Source organism: Thunnus thynnus, chromosome 1 (genome assembly GCF_963924715.1).
Source record: "Thunnus thynnus chromosome 1, fThuThy2.1, whole genome shotgun sequence".
Taxonomy (NCBI): Eukaryota; Metazoa; Chordata; class Actinopteri; order Scombriformes; family Scombridae; genus Thunnus; species Thunnus thynnus.
In genome coordinates, this window is record NC_089517.1 from 17829834 (window position 1) to 17856856 (window position 27023).

Here is a 27023-nt window from a genome sequence, read left to right on the forward strand (position 1 = left end):
TATCGTTTATAGTTATTATTTGATTAGTTTATTTTCAGTCATCTTAAATAATCAACGTAAAAGCTCAATAAATTTCCCCCACGTCAGAACATGAAGGGACATGGCCATGGGAACCAAATGTCGATTGTTGTTGTCAACCGGTAACACATCCCTGACGGACTTGAGTTAGCAATATTTGCATTTATATTATTTGATCAAAGAGCGAACTAGTAGTTGTCCGAAACTGTTTGTATGTGTACTCATCCATGAAGGGTCGTGCATGTATTTTCATAGTGTCCATTAAAATATGATTTCCTGCCCGCCTGTCGTATCGGTTTATCATCATATTTTGTTTTAGCCACATAATTGTTTTCTGCGGACTTGAACGGAACGTTGGTTAGCTAACGTTAGAAACGTTAACAAGCATTTCTTGAATGTTGACTGTGCACCTGTTTGTCGGTATGCACTGATATGTTGCCTAGTGTGCATGTGCGAACTAAAAGCTACACTGACAGCAAAAATAAAACAAGAGTAGCTGCAGTGCCATCAACTGGATCATTTTAGGCCCGCGGGATGGCTGCTGCACAACCTGCAGCCGGACCAAGTACCTCCAAGATGGATCTCATTGATATCTACAGTGACCAGAATCAAAACGAGGAGGTGAGTCTGACCTTCCTCTTACGTACCTTTCATTGCAAAGTGCATGACAACTGCACAGGGTTGTGGATGTACATTTGTCGACACCTTGAGTTTTTATTGGATACCTCTGTGATCTGTGTTAAACATTTTTTTCGACATTTTGCTTCGAGTTTTGCCAGTATTTTCCAAATAAAATAAAACTACAGTAAGTGTCCTTTCAGTCAAGCATTCACAGCCTCAGGCACAATATCACTGCAGTCCATCTTGTGAGAAAAAACTCCCATCTTCATTTAAAGTTGTGCTGCCATATGTTCCATTGTGTAGACCTGTTTATTGGCTCAGTGAGAGTACTGTCATCCAATTTATATTTAACCTTTTTTGGCGACCAGTAAGAGTATGCATTAGATAGATCTTTGGCCTCTGTCAAAGCACAAAGCTGCTGAGAAGTTTCTAGGCTTTGTACTGCAGTGTTTGTTTTAAAATGTCTTTTATTGATGTTCTGCACATTAAGATACACAGGATGACACCATTAAGAGGTTTTTTTTCTGCCCCACAAAGGATTTGGACAGAATCGCTGAAGCAAATGAACTTTTTGATGCTGTTCTGACTGGCTCAGTCAATCTGGAAAGGAAAGTTACCACAAATGTGACCCCTCCTCATGGTAAGGAGATGCCAGCTAAAGAGGAGGATAAACAAGAAACAGTGAAAACCCCAAAAGGAGGAAACTCACTGAGAAGATTATCTTTATATATTGGAAATTTCCCCTGGGTGAGTCACGCATGTGTCCTGTAAATGTTTTTTTGTTTGTTTGTTTGTTTTTTAAGTGTCTAGTGTAATTTCTGCTGTCCAGTCCACATAGACTCGGAGAACAACTTACATGAAACATAACAGAGAATCACAAAAATGTGATCTGTCAAAGTAGGCGGTCCTAAGATGCAAAATCAGCAGAAAAACTTGACAAAAAGGAACAATATGTACAATTTTCCTTTAAAGAAATGTGCTCAAATATCTATGAAGCCGTAATGCAAAATCAAAATAAAACATTACAATACTTTTGAAGTCAGAGATGTTCTTTGTTTATACATATATAAACACATGACATTGCTGTAGTGTGTTGTAGTTTTCAAAAGTATTTCAGTATTGTTTTTTCAATTAAAAGGCAACATACAATATGTCAAACTTAAGTAACCTTCATTGAACAGGGGAGAGGAACTGCAGCACCATTTGTGTGCTGCTTACATTGCTGCCACAACATCACTACTGTGGCATTTCTCTAATCGCCATACGGTCTTGTTTGGTGCACATGGAGTAGACATCACACTGTTTACTAAAGCAATTTTCCCCACGTTACTCTCAGCTATAGAGCTTCACTTCATATGAAGTATGAAGTCACACCATTAATACTGATAGACACCTTGGTCTCTTAGTTGTTCAGTTACATTATATTCTGGTACAATGCAAAACATCCCCAAAAGAACAAGTCTGCTCTTTTATTAAATTGATGTGTGCTATACATTGTTATTAAATAAGTCAAATTGATTTAGGGACACTGCAGTTTATGCAGCTTCACTTCACATACTGTGATTTTTGTGTAAACCCACCACACAAAGACTGAGTTGTAAATAAGGAGTTTCTTGGTTTTGTAGTCCACTTCCACTCTTGTGGCATTGTGGATAGGAAAAGGCTATGTAGTGGCTGAAATGAGAGTTAGCCCCAGAAGGCAACCCTTATGAACAAGTGGTTCAAATTACATTTACTAGGGGGTGTGATGTCTCCTCAGTTGAAGTGATTAGTTATTAGTGATTTATAGTCATTTGTCATTAGAAAAAATCATTCAGACATTAGACTGACCAGTGTGGAAAACACACACATCTTTCTTGTCCAGAGTCCAAAAAGCTGTAACTGTTGAAACATCATTAAATGCTTCTTCTAAAATGTCTGTTTTATTACAGTAGAAAAAGTACACATTTTCAAGCCCAAATTTGCTCTTCTTCAACTCAAAATATTTTCCTTTTTCCAAGGCAGTAAAATGGAAATAAATGGCCTGTTTAACAGTATTCACTAGAATGGTAAAACACCTCTACTTCACAGCAAAACTGCAGTGGTTGTTTTGCTCTTGTTTTCCTCTTCAAAATGCATTTCAATAATTCTAAATCGAATTAAAGCTGATCTAGGGGCATGTCCCAAGTTAACCACATAATTTTATAAGCCTGTGTCTTGGCAGAGCCCTGCTTACATATAGAGCATTTCCTTTGCCTTTGAGAATCTTCATTAAGTCAACGTGCCTCAAGTGCCATGCTGCAAACTGACATCTGGCCCAAAGTTAAATTAAAAGTAACCTAAGGTTAGGCTTAGCGCCTTATGTTAATGAGAGCAAATATTGTAAGCTTGGGCTTTTAATCATACTATACAGCCTCAGACAATGTATCCTCCTAAACAAAAATGTTTTACCCAGAACCCAGCACATATCAGTTTGTTATTGAATCAGCTCAAAATCTGCCATTTTTGTCATTCCCCCTCCCGTACGTGCTGCTACCTGCAGTGGACATCTGACAAGGACCTTTCATGCATGGCCCAAACATTGGGTGTGAAGGACATCACAGAGATCAAATTTGCAGAGAACAGAGTTAATGGCCAGTCAAGAGGGTGAGTAATTGTAGATCTAGGTTTATGAAATATACACAAACTTCCAAAGTACAGTTTCCTATGAGCTCATTTGATTATTGTTAAATTGCCTGCGTTTTGATTTATTAAAGATTTGGCTTTCTGTGAGTTTGTGTGGGTAATCATTCATATGTTGTTTCCTCTACTCTTTAATACAGCTACGCAGAAGTGGTGGTGACCTCGGAAGAGTCCTTAAAAATATTGTTGGAGAAAATACCCCAATGTGAACTGAACGGGGAAAGGATAGACTGTCGCTTTGCTACTCGTCAGAATCTCACTGTGTTTGAGGACATAGCAAACAAACGTAAGAGCACCAGAATCTTAAAATACTAAGGGAATTTATAACATGTAGCAAAATGTCAGTTTGACTGTTAATTTCACTAAAACAATTTGTTTCTCCATAGGTATACCCCTGCGTGTTAATTCCAAAGATCCCAAAGACTCTCCAGATTCTTCTGATAAAATTCCCTCATTATTAGCACAGGAGCCCAGCCCTCCCACTATACCCCCACTTTTTCCATCACATCCACTCGCAAACAGGTTTCCCTCAATACCCAGCCCGTTCCTTAGCCAGCCACCTCCTCCCTTCCCACGTATGCCGCCAAACATCCCTCCACTCCTGCCACCCCATTTGTTCCCTCCCCATCCAGTCCATGTTCCTAGCCAGCCACCTCCCAGTCTTCATATAAATCCAGCATTTTTCACCCCAACACAAGACGGGCACAGCAGCAAAGTTTACAGCCAACAAAAGTGAGAACATCTACCGTTTACCTCTGTACAATAATATGTCTTTTTCTCAATGAAACTTGATATTGTTGTGGAAATTATGTCGACTTTGTAGGAGCAAAAGACCAGGATACAGATGGGAATACCACAGAATAGGACATATAAAGATAATGGAACACATAACTCAAGATACATGAATATAACAAACAGAACAAAATAAGAGTCAGCATTTTTGTCATGCATAGCAACTATGAAAAAAGCCAGTGTGACAACAATGTGTTCATTTTGCAGACACACACCTAAAAGTACAGATGGAGACTTTGAGGAGCTAATGAACAGAAATAGAGCTGTTGCCAGCAGTGCCATCTCCAAGGCTGTGTCCGGAGCAACAGCTGGTAAGTACAGCTGATGAGATTCTGTCAAGTAGAAGAAGGAACACAGAAACATAATTAGCCATGTGGGGAAAGCACTGGTCCCTGGTTGAGTATTAAGGACAAACTCGAAAAAATTCAAATTAAAAAGGCACTTTCTAAGCAGTTCACCAGTCCTCTTACAGTGGCTTTGGAAAGTGCGGAGATACCTTCATTTTTTTCGGTCTATGCTGTGTTGTAATGTAAAATTCATTAAAAAAAAATTCTAAACACAGTACCCTTATAACGACATAGCAGAAATATGTTTTTACATTTTTCTTCTTGAATTTATTAAAGATAAAAAGTAGGTGCTGTATATAATTTACATAAGTATGCAGATCCTTTATTCTTCAATTATTTAAGCCTTCTTTGGTATGTCTCTACCACCTTTGCACATCTGCATTTGGCAGTTCATCCCATTCCTCCCTGCAGATCCTCTGTAGCTCTGTCTGTAGACTGGTATTGGAACATCTGTGAGTTCTAGTGTTTTCAATTTTGATTTTCAGTGGAGTTCAAGACCAAGCTTTGGCTGGGCCACTCAAGAACATTCAGAGACTTGTCCCAAAGCTGCTCCAGTGTTGTCTTGACTGTGTGCTTTGGGTCATTACCGTCCTGAAAGGTGAATCCTCACCCCAGTTCAGGTTTTGTGTGTCCTTGTGCAGCTTTTCTTTAAAGCACCTCTCTGTATTTGTTTCTGTGTGTTCCCTCAATCCCAATTCCCAGTCCCTGCTACTCACAAGTATCAGTATAGCACAGTATTGAAACCACAACATTTCATCACAGGGATGATAGCAGCCAGCTGATGAGCAGTAGTGGTTTTCACTTCATGTAGCACTTGGCAATAATGCAAAGAATTTATTATTAGGCCATCAAATCTTTTGCCACAAGCCCCAATAGTCCTTTTGATGCTTTGTAAATTCTAGGCACATACCTTTTATACTGGAGAAGTTTATGTCTAGACACTGTACCACAAAAAGCTGATCAATGGAATATTGTGTTCTTGGCAACATCGGTGCTTTGAAAATTCATTTAAAAATATACTTTTCCTTGATCTGTGCTTTGACACAAATGTTGTGTAGCTTTCTTAATCTGGTTGAATCAGATGAATAAGCTACAGATACACCTCAGTTGTTCAAGTGGCATCTCAAGGATGACCAAAGGAAAAAGGATGCATCTATGCTCCATGTGGAGTATAACCACAAAGGGCTTAGATATATATTTAAATAAAGAATTTCTGGTGGAGTTTGTATAAATATTCAAAACCGCAATATTGTGTTTAGATTATTGGCAAAATCCATTTTGATCCATTTCAGTAGTCGCAACACAACAACAAAATATGGCAAATAAGGAGTCCAAACACTACTTGGTTAGTAGGTTCTTGTAGGGATGTTGGTGTTGAAGATGTTTAAAATATTTTCCATGATGTTTACATATGAGCAGCGTGATTAAGCCAAATTAACAGCAAGCAAACAGTAAGTAGCAGAAATGCCTGATGCAAACGCAATGCTTTTGTTCTAAATACTGTATGTAACTTAGGGTAAGATAGTATTAACCTCAAGGTGTATTAGTATGATCTAATCAGGGTGAAACAAGCTGTTGCTGGGAACTACATGTTGAGTTAAAATAGAGATTTTTACAGATGCACCATGTGAAATGTTTGTGCTGGAACATGGTGAATGACAACTTTCTGATGAGCTGATGATAGGGATTTCAAGCCTTTTTATATCTAAGTCCAAATGGATTTCAGTGCTTGAAATTTCTGCTTAAACTTGACTTTATGTGGGGGTAAATGTAGCTATTAGGCTATTTTTTACATTTTACTTAACCATAACTGTAAAAGCCCTTAAGTGCTCAAATAATTAAAAGAAACTGTCTCTAATATCTAATTTCTTTAACTACTAATGCAGGAGACCTGCGGGTGGCCATGGAGACTCTATTAACTGCCATTGCCATCATTAAGCAGTCCAGAGTGTATGGAGATGAACGCTGCCAGGCCCTGGTTACCTCACTTAAAGACTGTCTAGTCTCCATCCAGGGCAACTACGGTTACAGGTTTGTGTAATTCTGCTTCAGGACTCTCAATGTGATGCATCTTGTTGTCTTTTAATAAACTGAATCTGAGCATGGAGATGGCATAAGCAATCTTATCTGTCAATATCACACAAATACAAATTTCTCTGCAGGAGTAGCAGTCGTTCAGGGGATAAAGAAAGAGACCGGGACAGGGGTCGTGACAGAGAGCGAGAGCGTGACAGAGAGCGTGACAGAGAGGATTCTTCCGGTTGGGAAGGTGCAGGAATGTCTCGAAGACACAGAGACCGTTCCAGAGAGAGCGGAGAGAGGGACAAGGAGCGCTCACGGGAGCGGGACAGGCACAGAGATCACAGAGACCGCTACCGCTAACTTCCCTCCAGTAATTATCTCTCAGTATGTACACAACACACTGGGCCAAACAATAGCTTCAGAAGAGTTGAGAAGAGAATGAGTCAAGTGGTATTTCTGAAAGGTCTGCAAAGTATCTCTTTTTTTGTACAAAGTTCTTACTGTGCAATGAACGGTTTAAGTCTGCAAACCAGACTCTTAATGCATTATTGTCATATATTTTAGTCTTTTTTTGTTGGCAGTATAAGTTCTGCTAGCTCAGTGCACTGTATATTTAGATGTTGATAACACAGCGTGAAAACACTTCAGATTGTGTTTGTAGTTTTCAGGAATTACAGTAGTTGTTGTAAGATGCCAGGATTGAATACCATAAAGGAATAGATCAAAGGACAATTAACACATCCTCTCAGTCTCTTGAATTAAATTAACTGTATAAACGTGATTTTAAAAAGTATTATTCTTTTTCCCTCTAGATTGGTGGAATGTCAACAGAGCGAAGACGGGACTTTTTGTTTCTGCACAAAGTTGTATAAAAACCTGGATGACTCTAAGGTGAGAGTGACAGTGTATCCCCAAAAGTCTAAAGTGTACTTCTTTTCTCCAGTTATCTGTACATAGTGGGACTTCTACTTGTTTAAAAGAATGTGGTTGTAGATTTGTTGTTGGGACATTAAAATCTGTTTGCATGCGCAGGACACCTTAATAACTTATGTAATACTGTGTAATGTTTTCATCACTTTCTTTTGTATTAAATCTACAGATTAAAAAACACTCCCCTAAAAATAAATTCTAGTGTGGTATTTCCTCAAGACATCTAGGACTACAAAAATGGTGAATTACATATATTTTCATATAAACACCATTGGGACTTCGAAACAGTACTGCTGTTAATGTCCCTTTTTTTATAGCAGATACTTTGAGTGATCATTGCAGGAAAAGCACAGGTGGTACTGATAAGATTAATGATGGCTCAGTTCCCCTCAAGTGTCTGAGGAAGCCACACTGGGGAATCATCATGCAGTATACCAGGGTCATGTACTTGGAAAAACAAAATGGGAGTAAGACACAATTTAAGTTAAAATTGCAGCTGTTCTTTTTCTGCTTTAGGTCAAAATTTCTGCTGTGAGAAAGATCTAATAAGACAAGGACAGCAAGTTCAGAGACATGGTGAAAATTAATTAATTGCATTTGCACTACAAGGTTTTTGGTTAACCTAAAAAGGTCTGATCTGTCCAATACATAAAGCAAATGCAGCAATAGAGTAAAAATACTAGAAAATATTAATTTCTGAAAAAAACTAAATGTTGCTTTATTTCAAAGCACTGCAAAATGACACAGCACATGTGTGAAAATTATTAACGTATATAGTTCACATAAAATTATTGCTGTAATTCGATAAACCAGCAATACAGGCAACGATGTCATTTAACAGCTTTATTTAGAAAAAATGCATTATCAAATAGGTTCACAAACTAATGTTCCAAAAGTCTTCACTGTGGTCGTCATTTCACTCCTGCGATGTCAATCCAAAACGATACAGAGTCTGTCAGTGCAACAGCCTCACAAAGTCCATGCAGTTCTTGAAGTTGGTCAGGTAACATCACTTTTCCAGGGGGGCATAATTCAACAATTTCTCAATAAGATCCACGTGAGATAGCAGCATCCTTCGACAACAGTATCTCTTCAGGCCCAGGGCATCAAGAGCATCTCTTAATAGTTGAGGGATGAAATAATGTCAGTCCTAATGCATGGCATACAGCTGGTTCAATGAATAAGCAGAGTACATGCACATTACGGCAGACAATAGCAGCCTAAAAGGCCTCAGGTAAATGCTATTTCTCATTCCATCCTTTAGTTTATTTGCATCCTGAGTGTAAATGTAGACAAATGAAAACCATGGAGGAAATAAATATAACTTTGTGACTTAATGGGCTAAAACGTTTGATGTGTATTGTACTTCTGCTTCTGGTAAAATCTATTGACTCCACTGTAAACTGCTTACACTGTTTATTCTTCTGGTTTTGACTTGCACATCATTCACAATTTAAATGAATTACTGCTAAAAAGGTAATAGGTGATTACAGTAACATCTCAAAAGACAGTGTAACGACAGAACTCATTAGGCGTTTATCTCACCCCTCAGTGTACTCAGCCTGAAGCAGGCCCAGGTATGCCTCCCACTTGTTACCCACAATCTTTCCGCAGGTGAAGCACCGCACTGGGATGATCATTTTGACACACCTGGGGACAGAAACACATAACCTTGTAAAATGTAACGCTAGCAAGACAACTAGCGGCAATTAGCGTTAGGTTAGCTAACGTTAACGCAACCATTCATGTTTATCATGGGAGTACCAGGTTGAGCTTAACACAACTACATTTCTCCCTTCTGTTTATCGAGTAACTTAACTGACTTCAGTGTTTATATGCTATCATTGTAGTTACAGCAATTTAACGTTATGTTTTCATTGAAATGTCAACAGAAAATAAGTATTTAGCTTAGCTATAGTAGTTTCTGTTGAAGTTTAATGCCGTTTTTCCAGAGTAAATTGAAGAATTGGCTAATGTACGGTTTAGCCACGCGATTAGCACAACAGTGGACTGTTAGCTAACGTTAGCTACTAACTAGTAACACGTTGTCAAAATGTTAAAACTATTTGACGGTCAAACACAAAGTCTGCTAAAAAAAATCTAGCTTTGTTTACTCACCGATACCAGTCTAGTTAGTATAAGCCTAAATGTGTTAATATTATGGGAGAACTTGAGGATGGAAAGCGGTGGTTGCTTCCCTCGTTCTCTGCAACCGCATAAATAGTAAGACTTCCGGTGTTACACCGTATTTGGTCACCCATCAGATTCTGTCACTTGCAGTGCTGGAAGAAGTACTCAGATCCCTTATCTAAGCAAAAGTATCACTACCACAGCGTAAAAATACTTTATTATAAATAAAAATATTGGCATTAAAAATCCAATGTAAAGTACTAAAGTAAGAGTACTAGTTTTGCAGAAAAACGGACGGTAAATTTAGCCGGTAATACTTCTATAATTTTACTTAAGTAGGATTTTGAATGCAGGGTTTTTACATGTAATGAAGTATTTTTACGTTGTGGTATTGATACTCTTAAGTAAGGGATCTGAGTACTTAGAGCACTGCAGGTCACGGATTCTGATGGGTCACCAAATACGCTGTAACACCTGCTGGCTCAAGTCCCTCAGGATAAAAACGCAATGTCCACAATGGCCAGGATGAGATTTTTTTATTTTTTTTTTGTGCAGCTCTGTATTTAGATACATCTGGCTAAAACTAATGCAATCTGATAAATCAGCCCTGAAATCAACCATTCTTAAAGGCTGTGATGTTTTTGGGGTTTTTTTAAACGGTTTTAGAGGTCTGGATTCAACTTTATGGTAAGTTTGGAGGTGTAGTCTGTGGTGACGTTGAAATTCATTGCATTACACTGAGTGGTAAGAGAAGTGTAAGAGAAAACAAAAACTATAGACTCAAAACAAGGCCTACTAGATAGATAGATAGATAGATAGATATAGTCTTTATACAATGTAATGTGCATGTGACTCTCTACTGTTTAAGTTCTCTGATGGTTCACGCACAAATCATATGTCTAAGTAACCTGTATTGTAACCAAAAACTGGCATTTAATCTGTAGCTGTTTAAGAAGAATGGCAGATCATCAAAGAAAACCATACATATAATACAACCATCGTTCTCCAGCCGGAATAAGAAAAATAATGTTTGAATAAGGAGAAAGTTAACAAATTTTAAAAAGAAAGGTCACAATTAAAATTGCAACGTTTAAGAGTAACTAAGCCCCACAGTAAGAAATTAAGACTGTGCATCTGTAGCAGTATAATTGTTTTACTCTAAAATGTAATTTGAAACTAGCTTGGATTGATCCTTTGAATCCCCTGCCTACTTTTCAGAAGTAAAACTTACACACCCATAGTACACCCACACACAAGTTTTCACTTACTTTGGCTGATTAGACCTCAGGTGTGTACAGCACAGACATCACATGCTTGACTGACATATCCCTCACTCTCCTGTGGGTTTTCTTGAACCTGTTGAATTGCGACCTGTAACTTAATAATTCTCTTGTGTAAGTGGATTTTGGTGACCTCAAGAGACTCACACTACGGTTATCCCAACTTCTACCGAAACAGAGGTTTTTATTCTGGCTGATTAGCCAGAATAAAAACTACTTGTGTGTGTATGTACACTTAGTAAAGCCTGACTGATACTAGCTTTTGTGGGCTAATATACAGTATATATCAATATCTGAAAGTAAAAATTACCACATAGGGGGCAGACACATACCACATAACCGTAAAGTCTGTGGTTTCTTTCCATCCATGGACCTTGCACGTCATACCCCTCTCTCTACCCCTGTTTTCTGTCTCTCTCCACTTTTAGCTGTCAAATAAAGGCAACCAACTGCCAAAAATAATCTAACACTAACAATATAGAACATTTTTATATTATGTGAAAACTGGATTAAACAAGATAGAGCAGTTGAATAGGCTACCTTTAGAGAGTTCAGGCTTGTAAGCTCAGGACTACAGTGTGAGTTTTTTACAAATAGATTCTAATTGTTCAGGTGCAGTTTTAAAGCAACTTCATGCATATACTCTGTGTAATTATGCTCCATATACAGTCTTGCATGGTTCAATTCACCACAAATGAAGGCAGACAAAGAAAACAAATAAAACCATCAGCTGCACAGTGGTTCCCCATCTCCCATCTGGACCATGGTAGTCTGTGAACCAATCAGAGAGTGATGCTCTATTGTAACTCATCAACCAATAGATTCTTTAACTTAAGATAATGATTTGGTTTTAATCTCTCCTCGCCAGTAGCAACACTCCCAGCAACGCTAACAATATAGAACATTTTATATTACAGAACATAATTGAACATTTTTTTTGTCTTTGCACACATTTTACATCAACAAAAATTATGTTTTATTAAATAGTTGTGGTAATGATATGTACTGACTGCTGATGCAGGATATTTATAAAGGATATGTATAACCGTACATTTTAGTGACAAACATGACAGTAGCAGTAAATATAAAGTTACATTCTGACCAGTCAACTGAACTGGAAATTAGATACTAAATACTAAATAAGAACATTTCAAACTTTATTCTATATTCCTAATGGCTGATGCTAGGAGGCAATTCCATTTTGCTAGTGGGATAGACTGTTACAACTGTTTTAAAACTTACCTGCTATAAGGGCTACTGAATATATACCATGTCTTTTTCAGACCCTGATTATAACTGTACTCACACTATGCTGTGTTCAAGAACATGACATTTTCCAGGTTATCATGTTTATGATGTTGTTGTCAAAAGCAATGCATATGCCTCCAAATTGTAAGATTTCTTTTAAGATTTTTTATGCGTTTTAGCTTTTCTGTTTATATAAGGCCAAAGCTCAGAATCTTCTAAGGACCACAATACTTCAGTTATAATTAAAACATAGATGTTCACCCCTCAGTGGCAATATGACTTTTGGAAAAAGCGTTTAACATTAATATCTAACAGAATACAGAAAATAAAATATAGATTTAGTAGGGTAGAATGAAGATTGAATTGAATAAGACCTAAATTCTTAAAAAGTGAACTTAAAAAGAGGGTGAGCCAGCATGTAACATGCAAAAATGATACCCTTATTAATGCTAATCATTCATGCAAACTCAAAATGATTGACCAGTTCAAGTGAAAGTCCACCTCTAATTACTTCATAGAGCTGAGGCCATATCTTCAAATAGATGATTCATAATTCAGAAATAAAGAGTTCAAATTGTTATCAAATAAATACTCATTTGGGCTGGTTCACTGCCTTTAATAAAGGTCACATTACAACCTCTTTCATTTTTTACATTAAGGAGTTTGGGGGCAGAGGGGAGTGTGCATAAGGAAAATATGTTATAAATATATCAAAAATATATCATAACCATCATTATTACAATCACCATGAAAAACATTATCATGACTATCATCATCATCCGTAACATTCCCGTCATCGCCATCATTAACATTATACATCATCATCACCAGCATTATTACATCATCATTTATGTCAATTAACCTGCTACAGCACATGTGCTAAATGAGGAGTCCTATCTGAATTATTGCATTTATACGCTGTTGAAATTATGAAAATAGGATTTTTTTTGGTACACTGTATTGTACAATGTAAGGTGAAGTTTGTTTTGGTGTTGGCATAGTATCTTTTGGATGTATTGGGGGTGTTGATTGTGTGAAATATGCTCATATAAGATTTTTTGTCAGTAATGTGTTTCCTACATACCTTTGCAACTAAAACCAAAAAAATGGTGTGTGTCAGAACTGTCTTTCTGTTATTACTTATGTAACAGGGACATCCCCATGACCTTTGCATGTGAATGGACAATAGTGTGTACAGCTATACAGGTGAGTGTGTGCAGCAACAAAATTGTGACTGCTTGACATTATTTTCTTTGAGTAAACTATACAGTAATATTTCATCTAAGCTCCACTTTCGTTGTACTAGCAACCTAGGATGCTGTTATTAAACGATATATATATATTTAGTTATTAATAAGGTTTTGAAACAAGGATTAAGGGGAGCACAGTAAAGCCAGAAACAACTCCTATGTTTTGGCAGCAGGCTTTAAAACCGATACAGCAACACTAATGGCTGGTCAGCCTGCTACAGCTAAGTATCTACTGTAAGATGTAAACAGATTGAACCAGCACGACTGTTGATGTTACACATACATGAAAGGTTATTGATTTGTGACATCATTAGACAGTAACATAAAACTCTTTCTTATTCTACAGCAAAAACTTTACAATTCTTGTCTGCCACATACATGTTGTATCTCAAACATTCACCTACATGCCATTCTTAAACCACAAGATGCTTATATTTCATCTCTGAAAAAGCTGACTTTTTAAATTGCAAACTGCCAGTTTCTATTTAGCATTTTTTATATGTGGGCATGTCTTTGAAGGAAGAGGAACTGAATTGCTATGCTTAAGTATTTTGTCAGAATATGTGCAATACATCACATTGCATCAGACCAAGTCTGATAGCTAGTTTTAATATCTCCTCCTAAGTTTCAGTGTTACAAGTTCCATTTGTCATTATCTCTTAGCAAAGTGAACCAAGCTAATTTCCGGTGAAAGAATGAACAAATATTGCAAGCTTTTGTCAACATTTGTGAAAACTGGGTTAACGAAGATAAAGCAGTTGAATAGGCTACCTTTAGGGAGTTCAAGCTTGTAAGCTCAGGACTACAGTGTGAGTTTTTTACAGAATAGATTATAACTGTTCAGCTGCAGTATTGAAGCAACTTCATGCATATGCTATGTGTAATTATGCTTCATATACAGCCTTGCATGGTTCAATTCACTACGAGTGAAGGCAGACAAAGAAAACAAATAAAAACATAAGCTGCACAGTGGCTCCCCATCTCCCATCTGAACCATGGTAGTCTGTGAACCAATCAGTAAGTGACGCTCTATTGTAACTCATCAATCAATAGATTCTTTAACTTAATGTTATGATTTGGTTTTAATTTCTCCTCGCCAGTAGCAACACTCCCAGCAAGATGGCTCCTGCAGCAATAACGGCACCACCAATGAGGAAGGGTTTCAGGTGTTCCAGAGAGTCCGTGCCAGAGGCCGCAGCCTCATCACCTGCCGCTGGTGCTTCAGCCTCTGCTGCCCCATCCTGGGGAGGAGGTTGTTCAGGCTCAGGGGCCGCAGGGGCAGGGTCAGCCTTCCGTGGGGGTGCGGGCTCCTTCTTCTCTGCTTTAGATGCCACCTTGGGCGCTGGAGCCCCGGACTTGGCCTTGGCTTCCATGGACAGAGGTGTGGTCTGGTCAGGAGGAGTCTTTATAAGGTCAGCTCTGTGCTGCTTGACTGAGGAAAAACAGCAAACAGACACAGACAGATTATCCTTCTAAATTGGGCTCAGACATCATGTCATCTGCTCTGCAGAGTGTTAAGACACTGTCATATGAAAGGGCCTTCAAAATCCATGTATTCACTGTACAGCAGTTTAGCAGTCATGTGGCAGCAGGGCCTTAAATGTGACCTTGGAAAAAGATGACATTGATGGGAACACTCGGATGCTCAGAGGAATAGCGAAATGTTTATTTTGGTCACAGCAGCTGTGACACAATCTTGTGCTAAAGAAATAATGTTACAACTGCTTCCTCTGTAAAGCTTTTTCATGGGACAATCTGCTAGATTTATGATGGAGGAAGGGGGAATGATACTGCAGCTGCAGAGCTTATTCATAGTTAAGGACTGAATCTTTATTTGTTTGATCTTGACAAGAGCCTAATCCAGATGCAATAACATGTCGATTTAATCTCCCTCTCTCTATTTCTCTGTCCTCTCGCACTGTAAAACTGCGTGAGTCATATGTGCTATAAATGGAGGACAAGATGGAGGCGAGAAATAAGGACCACAGTGACTGCCACAGAGGAAATCAGTGAAAATTCAAATGAGAAAAGAAGAATGAACAGCAATAAATACTGCTGACATTGAGTGCAGCTTGCACTTGACAGAATGCAGGCTGGACTAGTCATAACAAAAATGCTCACTATAAAATCCTGCAGTGATGTGATGAGAGAAAATTTGGACATTACATACCTCTCCAATAGCCCTGTAGAGATTACAAGAATAACGGATGGAGGAACTGCAGCAGTCGCTGGAAGTCAGAATGTCCTTAGTATAAGAAAATGAGAGAAAGCGGAGAGATGGAGGACACTGAAAGCAGGAGGGAGGAGAATGGGAGAGGGAGAGGAGGAGAGACTGGGATGTACCATCTAGTGCTCAAAATAGGGGGAGTCAATTTTTTGATTACATCCTGTGTTTAGAGGCCTAAAAAATCAAATTCCAGGGATTTTTTTTTTATGGCTACAGTAAGTGTTATTTCAATGATGCAATGCAATATCATGCTAATTTGTAATTAATTATTAATTCATTAACTTAATAAAATATTGGTCCTTTAAAAATGTTTTTTTCTGGTTTCATAAGAGGAAACAGGTGCACTTCTACTGCACCAAATGCATCAGCAGATTTGGAAGCCTCTTAACTGGAAATTAATTAATTATCTAAAAGATCAATACATGAGGTGATTGTTTTTGCTGATTTTTAATTATAGACTGCAGCTTTTTTTCTGACTTTGTTCATGAGAATATATTTGTTTCTGGTTACTTTTAGTACATTGCAATCTGTAAGTATTTGTACAGTGATTTTTTTTTAATTTATTTATTTTTTTGCCTCTGTCCTCAAGCACATAGGACTTGAAATTAGAAAATGACAGTGAGGTTAAAGGGCTAATTTTCACCTTTCTGACAATGCAGTTGGACAATGACAAGGTTACAGTTCCCAAACTGCTCATCTGTGTATGTAAACGCCCTCAAAATTAAAGCTGAACATAAGCACTTCATAGTAATTTTTTCATTTCAAATTCATGTGCTGGAGTACAAAGCCAACACAATACAAAATGTGAATGTCAAACACACTTAGTCTGCATTGTACAAGAAATAACTAATAATTGCTAATTAATTATTAAACTAATAAAATGATTGAATTGATTTATTTTTATACTTTTAATACCAAGTACTACATCTTATACATTAGTGGGTAACCACATTAGTTCTTTCTAAATAAACATAAATTATTTTCTACACCAAACCCAGGGTAGAGAAAAAGCACAGGTTTGGCAGAAAGAGGACTTTGCACCAGCCCCATATGCTACACAGGTATTACTTAAATAATTAACTATGGCTCTGTTCTATTTAAGTGTTCCAGTAAGCCATGAAGATGAGCCAGCATACACAATACCAGGACCCTGAAACTGAAGCAGCTAAATGAAAAACAACCATCATTAATTATATTATTTACATCTGTGCTTTTCCTGCTGTGACATGTCAAAATGTCTTCTGTTGAAAAAGTCCTGTTGACAGCCGCATATCAAAAGGCAGATATCAGACAATCAGAATCAGCTTTATTGGCCAAGTATGTTCACGCATACAAGAAATTTGACTCCGGTTTCCAGTGACTCACAATGTACTTGCACAAAACAATCTGCAGGAAGATACACATGGACAAATGGCTGAAACAAGGCCAAACACAGATAATTAAACACAAACATTTCGCTATTATTTACAAGCAAGTAGGTGCAAAAATAGATACATACATATAGAAACAACAAATGGACAACAACATATACAGGCAAACCCATTTCTGTTAATTGTACAAAAAGGGATACAAGTAGTGTGCCAGAAGTGCTGAAATATATATTGAATGGAGTGCTGGAATAAATATTGTATGGGGAAAAATGTTACTTTATATACATGCAGTAGGTGGTTATGTACAGTATATAGCCTACAGCCTGCTTAAATATATATATTTGACAGTAATGGTTGATATACATGTTATTTCACATTTTGTATTTTGAACTAATATAAATGAACTCAAAAATATTTATAATTTGTAGGTAAGTGTAAAAGAGGTTACAAATGCAGTACAATGACAGATCATTCTTATAACATTTTTGGGATAGAATTAAACAAGAAACAGCACTACTTTAACGTGAACACACGTTTTATACTTTTTGAAATATTTCATATCTATTTATCAAAGTGAATCCTACTGCAGTTGACACGCTAGTTTTGAATTTCAGCCAAGAGATGTCTGCCAAATAACCTCAAACCGTGAGGTCAACAGGCCGTGTGAATGAACCTAAGGAGAAAATCTGTAGACCATCTGATGAGGCGTCTCTTCTCCGCTTGAACGGTTTTGAAAAGACTGTTGGCTTTTGCTTGTTCGTCTGCATTTCTGAGCAATGACAGTAACAGGGATATATCAAGAGAGCAGTACTCATGTGTAGATTTTATGACGCGACGTTGATCCACGCCCAGTACGTCGATCCAAAGAGGAGCGAAGCGTGCCAAGATAGTAATCGGTAAAGTATGGAGTTGTCGCTCAAGAGCGTCACTCTTTGGCGCAGAAGACGCGGCCAAAAGGGATTAAGTAGGAACCCTGCATGTTCCAAAATCACTCATACAAATTCCCGTTACCCATCATCTCACCGTATAGGGATATTACAATTATCTTAGTGTAATCAGAAGAGCAATATGTGGTCTTTTGAGTTGAGACATGATGTGACGCTTGAGACGCTGTGTTTAAAATGCCAGAACTAGAGACAATGTGTAGTATAATAGAGGACAGCTTGTTTAACAAACTAAACACACATTTCATTTTCATTTACGCGCATCGCTGTTGCGTCGCTGTGGTAACGCACGTTGCTTTGATGAGGGGATGAAACGCGCATGCGCAAATCGTGAAATATGCAAACAATGTTTTGTTTTGTCTTTCTGTTGCTGAAAGATATAATAACGGACAGCGTTAAAAGCCCTCAGCTTCCGAGAATTATGAGTTAACTAAAAAAAAAAAGATATCCGCTGGGGTCTTTCTTGGTGACTAACAGGGGAGCGGCAACCTCTCGGAAAACACTGCTCTCTTTGAACCAGTTGCTGATTCCTTGATATTCCCAAACCACCAGTGGCGCCCTTTCTCCACAGGATCTCCAAAGTGTCTTCCATTTACAAAACGAGCCAGGTATGCGTAATCAAAACAGGATTTGCGCAGCTAAACACGGAAGGGGAATAGCCAATTCGTACGTATTTTTTTGTGGGAGAGATGTCCGAGGGGATGGGCCAGGTTCTCGGGAAATGCTGCCTCCGTTTAGATTCTCGTTGGGTTTCGGGAGTTGTCCGACTGACGGCACACACAAGCTACTGACTACAGCGTGTGAGAAAGGAAGGGCTCGTCTTGTTCGTGAAACCCGAAGGACTGTCCTCTTCTGTGGAAACAAGTAATCATGCCGAGCTCCGCCGGAGGGACATGAAAAGGAGCCACAGTCAGTGAACTACCCCAGCAGACGACGTGTTGCAATTAAGCGGAGTACCGAGCCGCCAGCGGCTTGAAAACGACCGTGTTATTAATTACGCTGTCCGATGGCATGTATCAGGTTCGCCTGATAACCGAGGGAGCTCCGATTCTTTGATGACTCTGGGTCCATTCATCCGTCAGCTGTAATGACGTCTGTACTGTTATTATAATACTATCGGTGAAACATTTGAGGATTCACTGCCCCCCCCCCTCAACCCTGAACCGGTGTCGGGGAGAGCGGGGCTGAGGCGGGTCGGCAGTCGGAAGGATATGGGAGAGCGAGCGGAACCGATGCAGTGGGTCTCAGCAAGGCATCGTCAAAATACAGGTGAGCAGCAGCTATCGGATGAGAAGACTGACTGACACCCCGATCAAATGCCTTTAGCTCCGTGCACATACAGTGCAGTGTAGCTATACGACCGAGGCACGGGCACCGTGACCCGGCTTTTTACCCCATATTTTAGTGCTGGTTTGAGACACATTCTTAGGCCACATCTTTACTAGCTAGGCCCGCAGGATGCCACCTTAAGCAGCTGTCCTGATTTAAATGAGATTAGACACTACTGCCGCTGCTGCTGATCGACTTGTTGGCATTACACATTTCGATGCTGTTGCACACATATCAACAGACCGGGCTGCAGCAAATTATCCTCTCAGTGGTTTGAATCAATTGTGATTTTTTTTTTCAGTTATTTTACAGTCAATTTACTGTACAAAATGTCAAGTAGTGACAAGTGCAAGTTACAAGAGTCGTAAGTGATGTGACAGTTTCTTAGCCTTATTTGTGCAAACAGCTGTCTGACCCTTAAAATATTCACTTTAGGCAAGTTGAATGACAGACCCAATTATCAAAATTGGTGATGGTGTTTCTGCTTATGTAATAGCTAATTGATCAGTCCCGAAACTTCATTAACCAGACTTAACGCATAGCTACATTATCCAGACTGTGCTTTTGGTTGGCCAGTAGGTGCCATACTTTTTTTTCTTAACGGGGAGTTGGTACAGTGACAACAAGGGGAATGTCACACCTGTTTTTTCTCACTCACCCTGAGAATATTTTAGTTATATTTTGGGCCTTCCATGTCTCACGACTTCCAGCTGTGGATACTGTTTTTCTCTGGCATCATCTACATGCTACTCAAAGTGCTAATGCCTCCACTAAGCATGGTAGCAATGTTATTGCTGAGGCCAGAGGTGTCACTTGGAGAATGTTAAGCCATCCCATCAAGGTTAGTGAACACCTTGTAAGGCCTTTAAAAATGATGATAATATGATGATTCAGACCGAGACAGCGCTGAGTTCTGAGAAAGTCTATACAGATGAGTTTAGGGAAGAAGAATGAGGCAAGAGTGAGAAGTGATAGTGATTACACAAGAAGTGGTACATAAGTCCGGACCTGGTGTAGACTTCTGTTTTACTGTAAGGCATCACAGAAGTTTATTGTGAGCAGAAGTGCTGAGGCACCCTGAATGGACAAAATCCCAGATTTTGATCTTTCCTGTTTTACTCAGCACTTTGTAACCCTAACCCTCCACACCATCCACATTTCTTCTCCAGCACATGTAGTATGTCATTTGTTTGCATGCACTGATGTGGTGTTAAGGGTGAAAACGGTGATGTACATCATTAAAGGGTCAGGTCTTTAAACATAACATGTTTAACACAAAGACAAGGGAAACAGGGCCAAACTGGGTTGCGGTTATAATTTAGGGGTGATCAAGATAAAAAAAAAAGATTTTCTGAGATTAAATGTGTTACAGTTTGAAGCAAAATGGGACAGTAAAACCAGGCCCACTCATGTAAGACTGCATCATCACCAGTGTTTACACCTGGCTATCCCCATAGGTTTCGACCCTTGTGGAAAACAAGCACCTCCAGGTAGTCTTGGCAAATAGCTTGTCTCTTTGTTTTCCAAGGCAGTGTGTTTTCTTTATGCTTACCCTCTTCTCGTGCCAAAAAAAAAAAAAAAAACTGGCTCCTCTTCTCCATCTATTGACTAACAAATGCAGGTTGATTTTGCAGAATTTAGTGCTGATGGTTGGGTGTTCACAGGTATTCTAGACATTACACAGCTAAAGGATGAAACAGCAGCAAATAAGAGAGCATTATGCAGTATTTATTATTTATTCATTTGTTTGTTTTGTGGCTGCATGCAACCAATAATTTTCACATTTTTGCCCTATAATCTGGACAAAAGCCTTAAATGGGCGCATGTAGTCCTGTTGTGTGTCTAAATCAGGGATCATTCAGATCAAGAATAGTAAGTACGCAGCAGTTAGGAATGACCTAAAGCAGCACAGAGTAGAATATAACACGACTACATCATAGCCAAAAATTAGGAACAGCTATTGATATGCAGTCTAGGGTTGGGCCATCCATAATCAATGGGATGTTGTACACGCGAATGGTCGTGAAGATTCATCGTCTGTCCATCTTTTGCATGGATTACATTAGCACAAATCCTACACACCTCTTCAGAAGTGTCTGTTGGTTCTCTGCTTTCATTAGGACAAAACCCAAAGTACTCCCAGATGGGTGAATTGGTACCTTTTTTAGCAACCAAGTTTGTTGCCACCATAATGCATGGTGATTTGTCACCATCACTGATCAATATCCCCTCACATCTGCAGGGCTGACTGCCGTTTTTTTTATTTGTTTGTTTTTAATTCGCTGGTATATTCTGCAGCCTAAGCATAGGCTATAGAGAGGAAAAATAAGGAAAGACCGAGTGAGAGTGGGCTCAAATGTGCAAAAAATAGAAATACTAACTAATATCCATATAATACACATAAAACGTATAAAAGAAAGTTACAAAAAATTATAGTACCTTTTATAGAAGTAGCGCCCCAACAACAATATCATCATCCATTGCGATGTTTCACTGTGGACATTGCCATATCACAATTCAGAAGACATCGCGCAACCCTAATGCAGTCACTCCCTTAAACAAAGGGAAGTCTTATGAAATATAACTGACCATAATGCAAGGTGATTTGCCACTGTCACTGATCAATATCTGCTCACATCCACTGGGCTGAAGGAAGTCTTATGAAATATAACTGACTAGGCTGCTGTTATGTGTCTCTGTTTTTTCCCTCTCTTGTACATTGTGAAGATCCTCTTCTGTCAAAATCTGGTGCCTTTTTTGTGAAGTTTTCTTGATTAATCTTCTATTGTAAACCTTTCATCCACTGCTTCCTCTTCCTCATATGTTTTGTGTTGCTGTAAAAGGTTGAAGTTTATGCTAAAATCCATATTGCAATTTTCGGATTTGCAGCTTTTACTTTGAATAGAATGCCCACCGGTACATTTTTTATAGGCCTTTTCATATTAATTTACAACAATGATTACACTACGTCACACTTGCACACTCCCTCTAGCCAATGTGAATAGAGTGTTTTTAGTGTTGAGAGGGTTAGGGATCAATGATGACATAAATTTGATAGCAAAAGATGTAGGTCTATATAAGCAGAACATTTTACACAGTTGTTTTTATTGTCGTGTTTGCTGTGTCGATGTGTGTAGGTGAAAGCTTGTGAAAGAAGAGTGGACATATGGTGGTCAAACTACCTTACATCATTTAATATTTGAATGTATTTGCCCAACTGAGGACCAATACAATTGATACTTAACATTTTGAATTATCCTGCTCAGGACTGCAACCTATGATTATTTTCATTATGATTAATCTGCAGATTATTTCGTCGATTTTTGTTGATCGTTCAGTCTATAAACTGTCAGAACATAGTGAAAAATGCACATCACGTAAATGTCAAGTTTTGTTCGACCAACACTCCAAATTACAAAGATACATAGTTTATGACATTGGACAAAGAAAAAAAGCAAATCCTCACAACTGAGAAGCTGGAATATTTGGGCATTTTTCCATAACAAATTGTCTAAACGATGAATTGCATGCTGACTTTTTTTTCTGTGGATTGACAAAGCGATTTATTGACTAACTGTTTTACGTCTAAAAACTGCTCCCTGCAGTCTTCATATGCAAGTCTGCTGGCACCACCAGCCATCAACCTCAGCACAATGGGTGCCAGGGCCTTTCTCCTATGCTGCACCCAAACTTCTGAACTCCCTTCCCCCTCACATCCGCATACTGGACTCCCATTACAGAATTCAAAACTGCTCTTAAAACCCATATTTTTAAACTAGCTTACTCACTTTAACTGCATCAACTGCCTCTTATGTTATGCTACAATGTCAATTTTAAATCATTGCTGAGATATGCTCTGTTGCTTATTGCATGTTTTATTGTTGATTGGACTGATGTTGATGCCATTTAATTTATTATTATTATTATATTCAGTTCAGATATTAATGCCAATTCTAGGATGATAACCCCAGAGGAAAATTTTATTCCATGGGCACTTGAAATTGAGGTTGACTTTGTTGTCAACACAACAAGCACCCTTTAATGACCTAATTAGGAATATATGTCAATTAGAAAATTATATGTTTATAACAGATCATTCCTTTATAAATGGACCATAAATATAAATTGTTTTAGCACCACAATCGAAAATAAAATTTGTGAAAAGGCATTGATTTATGTAATACCTTACTATACCCTATGTCTTGTGGAGATATGACTCTCATAGCATGCACATTAATTTTAGACTTTATCTTTTTAATAGTGCACCATGGGACAGGTGATTAAAAAAAGCCACATTTTAAAAGGGCAACCCACTGTGATGAGTGTTTCACAGTATTGATGATCTGTGCAGGTGCTTTGCAGGCAGGAGTGTATATGTGTGTGTCCCCTCTCAGAGAGCCTTGCACGTATTTTCCAAAATCTATAAGCTGCAGATCTGAAATCATGTGATTCTGCAGCAAAGCCATTAACAGACAACTGTTCAATTAAAGTGCGTGAAAGAAGCCAATTTAACATTTCCCATAATACACGCATGCAACACACTGCTGAAAACCCTTTGGCTGCAGTAGTGTGTTGCATGGGCAAAACTGCAGCAGTTATTTTCAGTATCTGATACAATGACTAATAAAACTGTGCATGGTTTTGTGGCAGTAAGCCACAGACAGGTTGGCAGAGCACATATGTTACCACCCAAACACAAAAAAAACATCCATGTATACACAAACACACACATGCAATCTGCAGTGCACATACTATCACATCAACTGAAAGAAGAGAAAATTGAGTGGGAAGAGGTGAAAGGAATTGAGTGGGTGGCAGTGGGAGAAAAAGATGGAGAAAGAGGCAGAGGGAGAGTAGGAGTGAGTGGCACATGGCTTTCAGTCTAAAAAAAGATGAGCAACGCAAAACCAAAACCAGAATCTGGATTAGCTAGATAAGGAAGAGGAAGGGGACTGGGAAGGCTACAGGAGAAAATGTAGGTTTCCTCTGCACCGAAAATGGTCCAGATGCACACGCTCGGTTTCATGCTCATAAATGTCCTCTAAAATATGAATACTGAATGAGCGTGTGGGTAGAAGGAGAAGAAGGAGAGAGCTTGAGGATGGGAAGACAGAAGAAGAGAAAGGCAGAGGGTGAAATGGAGACGGAAGAGGGTGAGGTTCTTTAGGATGGACAGAATGCTGCTGTAGTCTGACAGAATAGGGAGTGACATGATCATTAGCAACAGCAGGAGTAAGAGCCAGGGATGTGACAAACGCTGAAGAGAATCATGATCTACGCAGAGTGTAACTCTGACCCAGGCAGAAAAAGAGAGAGACTGGAGCAGATGGGTGTATGACTTAGAGCATAGGAGACTGAGAGAATTAGGACTGTGTTGCACCATCATGCTAGTAACCTCAGCACTTTTTGCAGACGTTCTGTCTGTCCCGAATCGTGCCCAACACCTCAGTACATGCCAAGCCTTCTTTAGCTTGCCTACACTGTTCTTCAAAGCAGATATTTTTTTTTACTTTCCTGTTGATTTTTCTTGAGTCTGACACCACAACAAGCTACCTTCAAGACAGGAAAGTCACAGCACAGGACACCTGTATGACAGAATGTTTGTCTGAAGAGCCTTTCTTTAATAATAATTCACCATCTAAAAATGCAATACTGTGTAAACGGGCGGGTGTGGCTCGGGGGGTTGTGCGGGTCATCCACTACCCGCAGGGTTGGCTATTCAATTCCTCCGCTCTTCCTGTCCATGTGTCGAAGTGTCCTTGAGCAGCACTGTGCATGGCAGCTCCTCAGCCACCTGTGTGTGTGTGTGTGTGTGTGTGTGTGTGTGTGTGTGTGTGTTAATGGTTGAATAAGAGGCAAAAATTTTAAAATGCTTTGTTCGATAAAGTAGAAAAGCGCTATATAAGTGCAGTCCATTTACCATTAACCAATAGTTGAATAACTCTTTAACACACATGACTTCAGGAATGTTACATGGCACTAATGTAAGTTCCTCCTGTCTAGAAACCAGTTCTGGCTGAGACCTGTGTAAGAGAATTTTTACTATGTGCCCAACACGTAGACTCCCACAAGTGCATACGGGATGTCAACAATGAATAACATTCATTTTGCATTCACCAAATAAAAGCGTCACATGTAAGGAATCAGCATACGCCATATTTAATGCAGCAACTAAATGCACTGCAGTGACTGTCAGATATTGTTTTCAGATGCTTAGACAAGAGCTGGAGTATGTTCACCTGTGTTTTGTTTGACACACCCAAGTTTACATAGTTTCACTTCCAGTATCCATCCTGCTGAAAGCTGTTTTATGCAGTGCTGACATGTAAATGTGTCAAGAGTTGCATATACTCTACATAGGTTGAACATCAAACAAGTGAAGGAATCGTGGCACTACTGATTATTAAAAGTCAACGTGTGTTTTTGTATTTGTAGGCTAAAGATGGATCAAATTTAAATACAGCTTTGTAGTTCAGTAGTGCGTATTTACTGTCCATTGATTGACTGGCAAAGCAACCCAAACATAATGTTTGAGGTTGGGAATGCAATTCAGACATGGAATGCATGTTTGTGAAATATTGTGTCCAATATGATTACTCAAGAGGTTAGGTCAGTGTAGCATTTATTGAAGCACACCATAAGAAATACATGGTTTGAAAAGAAAAGTCTTCATCAGAACATGCTCCTTTCATCAGAGAATAGAAGAGTATCCCAATTTTGGATGGACACCCATAATAGTACACACACTGACAGAAGGCCACCCAGCAGTAGGAGAAACAGGAACATTGTTTCTTGTTTGTTTAATCAATTTCTGCAAAATACACAAGACATTGCTACACTACCACAGCTTCCCTACAAGACAACCAGGCATCCTGTTTTCAGCCATGCTAGCAGCACAGCCCTAGGGATGGCAATGTGGGTCTATCAGTCAGTCGGTTGGTCCACCACTTTGATCTAGACTGAAATATCTGAACAACTAATTGACAGATTGATATGAAATTTTGAACAGAAATTCATAGCCCCCAGATAATCTTCTGACTTTCCCTCCAACACAACCAGCGGGTTGACCTTTTTTGCTTTTACTGAAATATCTCAAGAACTGTTGTATGATTTCCCTTGAGTTTTGGTACAGATATCCATGGTGCCCAGAGGATGAACCCTAGTGACTAGTGATTCTCAAACTTTTTTTGTAGCACCACCAAAGTTGTCACTGATACTGTGAAATATCTCAACATATACTGGATTAAATCTGTACAGACATTCATGGTTCCTAGTGATGTTGGTGGTCCCCTGATTTGTCTAGCTTAAACCACTGTGTCACAGTGTCTAAGTACAGTCTCACAGTGCTGCTAGCATGGCTGTGGACTCTTGTAGCCACATTAAGACTGGCTTTAGCCCTGTGTGAAAAACGCAGCCCTCTCATTCATTTGAATGGGGGCAGGCAAGCAGCAGAGGGCTCCACCAAAACAAACACAGGGTCGTCTGTCCGGCAAAAAAGTTGAAGCAGGCATCTTGACATATTGTCACTGCTGGGACTCATTTTGGCTGACTGAAATCCAGTTGATCACAGCTTGAGCTCAAAGAAACAAAAAAAAACTTTGTACCATGACCTTTAAAGCCTACAGGGGATGATTTTTTGACACGCAGAATATACTGCAGATTGTACCTTGTGATAAGATTTAGGTTAATACTCACTGTTGAGCGAGTGTTAACTGAAAGTGTTAAAAGTAGTAGTGTTGTTTTTCGTCAGTATAAAGGCACAGTGAATAAAATAAAGACCTGCTGCATAACATTTAATTGAAAAAAAGGGTAATGGTGTACTCATTACCTTTTCTTTCTGTAATTACTTTAGCA

General features: G+C 38.8%; 3 protein-coding genes and 1 long non-coding RNA gene across 6 annotated transcripts in view; 2 read left to right on the top strand and 2 right to left on the bottom strand.

The window, feature by feature from the left end:
- The first annotated feature begins 7 nt into the window (after positions 1-7).
- LOC137181863 (cleavage and polyadenylation specificity factor subunit 7-like) lies at positions 8-7587 on the top strand. Of its 2 annotated transcripts, none has more exons than XM_067587938.1 (8): positions 8-639; positions 1177-1386; positions 3161-3264; positions 3441-3586; positions 3687-4032; positions 4300-4403; positions 6326-6470; positions 6602-7587. In XM_067587938.1, the coding sequence occupies exons 1-8, from the start codon at positions 553-555 to the stop codon at positions 6819-6821; spliced, it is 1362 nt and encodes a 453-aa protein (XP_067444039.1). In that variant the 5' UTR covers positions 8-552; the 3' UTR covers positions 6822-7587. The 2 variants fall into 2 exon arrangements, with proteins under 2 accessions (XP_067444039.1, XP_067444047.1); XM_067587946.1 differs by lacking the exon at positions 6602-7587 and adding an exon at positions 4925-5037 and having other exon boundaries at positions 6326-6439.
- A 632-nt stretch (positions 7588-8219) lies between these two features.
- On the bottom strand, positions 8220-9646 carry polr2l (RNA polymerase II, I and III subunit L). Its single transcript, XM_067587970.1, has 3 exons — positions 9510-9646; positions 8937-9041; positions 8220-8509 (listed from the first exon to the last, which is right to left on the bottom strand). The coding sequence occupies exons 2-3, from the start codon at positions 9029-9031 to the stop codon at positions 8401-8403; spliced, it is 204 nt and encodes a 67-aa protein (XP_067444071.1). The 5' UTR covers positions 9032-9041; positions 9510-9646; the 3' UTR covers positions 8220-8400.
- A 2998-nt stretch (positions 9647-12644) lies between these two features.
- Positions 12645-16346, bottom strand: LOC137181892 (uncharacterized). The gene is made up of 2 exons (XR_010928201.1): positions 15470-16346; positions 12645-14731 (listed from the first exon to the last, which is right to left on the bottom strand). It is a non-coding gene; the product is annotated as an uncharacterized lncRNA (long non-coding RNA).
- Positions 16347-18130: 1784 nt separating this feature from the next.
- dagla (diacylglycerol lipase, alpha) overlaps positions 18131-27023 on the top strand; it is a 38147-nt gene continuing 29254 nt past the window's right edge. Inside the window, exon 1 of one of the 2 annotated variants that reach the window (XM_067588005.1) lies at positions 18131-19109. The gene's annotated coding sequence lies outside the window, so the exon portion shown is untranslated. The remainder of the gene's footprint in view (positions 19110-27023) is intronic. The other variant, XM_067588010.1, reaches the window with a different exon arrangement.

Bases quoted from the DNA above. Each gene is read 5' to 3' on its own strand.
- polr2l (XM_067587970.1), bottom strand. From the start codon at position 9,031: ATGATCATCCCAGTGCGGTGCTTCACCTGCGGAAAGATTGTGGGTAAC. The intron at 8,510-8,936 runs GTGAGATAAACG...TCAACTATTAAG, and splicing joins CAGGCTGAGTACACTGAGGG to AGATGCTCTTGATGCCCTGG.
- LOC137181863 (XM_067587938.1), top strand. From the start codon at position 553: ATGGCTGCTGCACAACCTGCAGCCGGACCAAGTACCTCCAAGATGGAT. The intron at 640-1,176 runs GTGAGTCTGACC...TGCCCCACAAAG, and splicing joins ACCAGAATCAAAACGAGGAG to GATTTGGACAGAATCGCTGA. The intron at 3,587-3,686 runs GTAAGAGCACCA...GTTTCTCCATAG, and splicing joins TGAGGACATAGCAAACAAAC to GTATACCCCTGCGTGTTAAT.